This window comes from Sinocyclocheilus rhinocerous, unplaced genomic scaffold (genome assembly GCF_001515625.1).
Source record: "Sinocyclocheilus rhinocerous isolate Xijiao unplaced genomic scaffold, SAMN03320098_v1.1 scaffold323, whole genome shotgun sequence".
Classification (NCBI taxonomy): Eukaryota; Metazoa; Chordata; class Actinopteri; order Cypriniformes; family Cyprinidae; genus Sinocyclocheilus; species Sinocyclocheilus rhinocerous.
Window position 1 is genome coordinate 1,583,824 of NW_015643640.1, and position 4,491 is coordinate 1,588,314.

The following is a 4,491-nucleotide window of genomic DNA, read 5'->3' on the forward strand; positions in this document are numbered from 1 at the left end:
TTAGTTTAGTTTTCAAAATCTAAATCTCGGTTTGTGATACGATTTTCATTTTTCATCCGAGACATATTTTTTAAAATTAAAACATGACAGTATATATACAGGGTACAGACAAACTTTGCTGGTGTATTTCTGACTTTCCCAAATGGACTAGTTTTGTCTTCTACATTTTTTTTAATGAACGTATTATTATTAATGGCATTTTAAATAGCACTGATTAGAAAAAACATGGTCGTTTCTTTAATGCACATTTTCAAAATTTTCATTTTTTTCCCCCAAGAAGTGTTGGACTGTATGCCTTTTTTTGGCGGGGAATTATTATTATTATTAAAAAAAAAAAAAATTTTTTTTTAAACTTTTTTTTTTCTGTTTGATATCCACGCCTGCTTTCCGTTTTGGTCATAATGAGGAACATGTGAATGCTGTTCTTCATCAGTTGGAGGAAGCATAAGTACTCAAGTCTAAACTTTGCACTGATTTTGTAAGTACAGTTTAATGTTGCGCTATTTTTGATGTTTAATGTCTTCCGTGTCTGGTAGGTTGCACTATGTGCAGTATTTCTAGGACAATCCTCATCAGGGACATTGCATTTCTTTTTTATTTGTTCATTTTTGGGGACGGCTTGTTCAATGTAAAAAGACTTTTGGTTGCAGATGCATTTGCGTTTGGAAGAAAGTGTGTCTAGAGACTCCTTCCCCATCCACTAGTTCTTACCAGTTCTGGAGCTTTTCATTACGGTGTTAATAAACGCCACGATGGCCTTTCTTTTCAGACTCCAAGCACTTCAATCAGCCACATACTCTGAGCGTTTGGATTGCAGGAGAGCAAAAAGAAGACATTACTGCATAGGGCTTGGTCAAATAACTCTGCTTTTCAACCCAAGATATGCATCAGACTTCAGTTTGTTTCATTTGTTCATATCATTTAATCAGGTTATTTTTAACCCTCTAATTCTAATGCAAGGCGTTGGTTTCCATGCAGTTACTGTGAGGTTTAGAAACGTAGTTCATTTAGCTGGAACAAGCACACAGTCTAGTGTTAGCAGGTGCTTTCTGTATTATTTTACTCGGACTGCATTTTTGTGTGAGTAGAATATGTTGCAGCTGGATGTTTATTAGTTTTTTTTTGTTATTTTTATTTCATTTTCATTCAGTTTCGATGTGTTAGACTTGACATACAATAAACTGAAATCTGTGCTGTTCGGTGCAACTGTTGTGGCTTTAAATCGAAACAACATCAGGTTTACCTTATAAAAGAACATGAAGCATTCAGCATGGCGTTTTTAGCTTTTTAATACTTTATGTAGCAAAAAATAACACAAAATTTACAAGCATATTACATTGACTTAGAAGTTTTACTCCACAGAATTACAAAGTCTACAAGCAATTATTTTTTTGAAAAATGTAAATATATGTCAGCATCTTTCTTGAAAATGTACATTTCTGAATGATTTTATGTAATATGATTTCTTTATCTTTCATTATTACCGTTATTAGTAATAATGGTATATTAGTATAGTAATATTAATATTAATAGTGTATTAATATATAGTTAATCAGCATGTTTTCGAACGGCTCTGGTGTAACTGTCTCTTTACGGGAACGTCATCGACGTTGAGGTCAGCCACGTAGCGTCACGTCTCTGCGCATGCGCGTCCGGGTCAGTTCCGGGCTGCGCGCTGTCGTGTCGAGAGATCAACATCAGGCAGCAGCTGTTTTAATGACATTTACTCTCTGCCCGTCCTGGAAAATCCCTTCAGTTTAACAGAAGTTTACTCTGTGAACATCGACGTTTAAAACATTAGCTAAAGCGGACACGCAGGAGGATGAACTACATCTGGGAAGTGGTGGGAAGGCAGCCGACAGGCCAGCAGCCGAGCGGAGCGGAGACCGTGAGTGTTTACTGCAGAAACATGAGGACAGCTGCTTATCAGCTCAAGCACTGACACTGCATCATGCTCTATATGTATGCATATATATAACTGATCTGTGGCGCATTACGCAATGTTTGTCATTGACTTGATAAGCAGCTGTTTTCTCTGTGTGAGTGAGTGTGTGTGTGTGTGTGTGTGTGAGAGAGAGAGAGAGTCCGAATGACACTCCCAGCTCAGACAGTGTTGATGTAAATGCTGAAACCTGATGGAAACTCAAGGAAGTCTCTTCTGCAGTTTTTCTGTGTGGATCATGTTAATGCAGTGTCGGAGCGTTCACTCGCTGTGTTTATCGTCAGATTCAGAAACTGTGTGACCGCATGGCTTCATCAACCCTGCTGGAGGACCGGAGAGATGCAGTCCGTGCCATCAAGTCTCTGTCCAAGGTTCATGCTTTTTTCATGTTGATGTTTGCAATAGAGGTATTGTGGGTGGAAAGAAATTAAAAGGATGCATTAAAAGATTGTCAAACAAATGCTGTAAAATTGAACATCAGAGAAGCCTGATATCACGGTAGTTTATATGCTTACTGAAACCGCAGCGTGTATTTCACATCACAAACATGCCTTAAAGGTGATGTGATTATATATAAATAAATATATATAGAAATAAGTTGTTTGTAGAACAACATGTGTAAAGTAGATGTTTGATTGCAGAAATACCGTGTGGAGGTCGGCACAATGGCTATGGACCATTTGCTTCGAATACTGCAGAGTGACCGGTATGTTTCAAAAATATTACATTCATTGTAAAAAAAAAAAAAAAAACCTGTTAATTATCACACATTATGACTTGTGTTCGGTGATTATTTGAAACAGGACAGACACTGAAATCCTAGGTTACGCTTTGGACACTTTGTACAATATAGTCTGCAGTGACGAAGAGGAGGAGCCAGGTATGTTTATATGCTTTATTCTGTCTGGTTCAGATGTGGACATGGTGGGATTTTAATTGATTTGTTCAATGTCCGTAGGCTAATTCACATCGTCAGCTTTTATTCCAAATGAGTAGCTATCTTTTAGTTGTTCTTGCAGTCCGTAAACCTGGTTTCAGTCTGATACTAGTCTTCCTCTTGCAGTTTATGTTTGATCTGATCCTCCTCTATTTTCTTTCCATGTTTAATCCACCAGAAGATTCTGAAGGTAAAGCACTTTTGTGTGCATGATGCTGTCTAACCCCAGGCCATCCGTGCTTCCAGAAAACCTGCGCTATGCGTGTGATGCTCAGCGAGTTCGACCGCTTTCACAATTCCATAAAACAGCAGCATTTAGAAACTCTAGGTCTTGCAGCGTCGTTCTAACAAAGCCTGAGCCACTGCACTGATTACATAAGAATAAAATAAATAACATTGTGCATTAATAAACAACAATGATTTGAGTAATAATTGGATTTGGTGCAACGTTCCCTCTGAATATAGGGAACCATATATTTAGCAGATTTCTATTGGAAACAGGAGAGAAAACTGCACGTCTTGTCCTAATATTAATAACATTTAGTGTGAAGTTTTCACTGTGTGGGAGAGGTGGAGCTTTAACTGGTGTGTGGTTTAGTGGTTTTATCTCTAGTTTCCTAACCTGTGGGTTGATGTGCTTTCTTCTATCGCTCTTTGTATTAATACACTTCTTTTCCATCTGGAGTCTTGATGAGATATGTACTGGATATGGTTCCTTTACTGGCTCTTTGCAGTTTTTGTGTGGTCAGTTTTAGCACACAGTATAATATATTAGTTTTGATATCTTTCCCCATCTATCTCCTCTTTTGTATGTTCCTCCCTGCATTTTTTATGTTAAAGTAACCCACAAAAGTAACAACAAAGCAAAGAATGGGTTTCTCTGCATCTCATTTTCTCTCTCAGAGGAGAACCAGCAGAAGCAGGAGGATGATTTGGGAGCTCGGTTCACTGAGGAGTTCATCGGGGAACCAGATAATATCACTCTTCTCCTCACGCTGTTGGAGGTGAGCCAGAACTGACCTTCTGAACCCACCAGGACTTCTGTCTTGTCTCTTATTCCTGCTGTGTCCTGCGGTAGGAGTTTGACTTCCACGTGCGCTGGCGGGGTGTGAAGCTCCTGACTGTTCTTCTGAAGAGCCAGTGTGCTCCGGTCCAGAGCATCGTCCTGGTCAGCCCCATGGGTGGGTCCAGAAACATTACATTTCTCTTGTAATTAGGCAAGCATCGTTACAAAACACACTAAACGGTTTGCTGGTGGACCGATGGTCTGCTTTTGTTTGAAAGCGCTGATAATGACACGACCAGTTTCTTGTGACAATACACAATTTCTTTTGAAAGATATCCAAATATTAAATTAATTATCATGTATTAAATATTACATGTATAAAATACCGTTCAAAATTTTAGCATCAATAAATATTATTATTATTATTTTTACATTTACATTTAGTCATTTAACAGACGCTTTTATCCAAAGCGACTTACAAATGAGAACAATAGAAGCAACCAAAACTAACAAAAGAGCAACAATATATAAGTGCAAATGACAAGTCTCGGTTAGCCTAACGCAGTACACGTAGCAAGGTGTATATATATATATATATATATATAT

General features: G+C 38.1%; 1 protein-coding gene across 1 annotated transcript in view; it reads left to right on the plus strand.

Annotated features, from left to right (window-relative positions):
- Window positions 1-1,636: 1,636 nt before the first annotated feature.
- LOC107757579 (general vesicular transport factor p115-like) overlaps window positions 1,637-4,491 on the plus strand; it is an 18,921-nt gene continuing 16,066 nt past the window's right edge. The window contains exons 1-7 of the mRNA XM_016575095.1: window positions 1,637-1,888; window positions 2,227-2,313; window positions 2,584-2,648; window positions 2,746-2,822; window positions 3,058-3,069; window positions 3,783-3,883; window positions 3,958-4,060. Of these exons, the coding sequence (XP_016430581.1) occupies window positions 1,823-1,888; window positions 2,227-2,313; window positions 2,584-2,648; window positions 2,746-2,822; window positions 3,058-3,069; window positions 3,783-3,883; window positions 3,958-4,060 (511 nt within the window). The 5' untranslated portion in view covers window positions 1,637-1,822. The remainder of the gene's footprint in view (window positions 1,889-2,226; window positions 2,314-2,583; window positions 2,649-2,745; window positions 2,823-3,057; window positions 3,070-3,782; window positions 3,884-3,957; window positions 4,061-4,491) is intronic.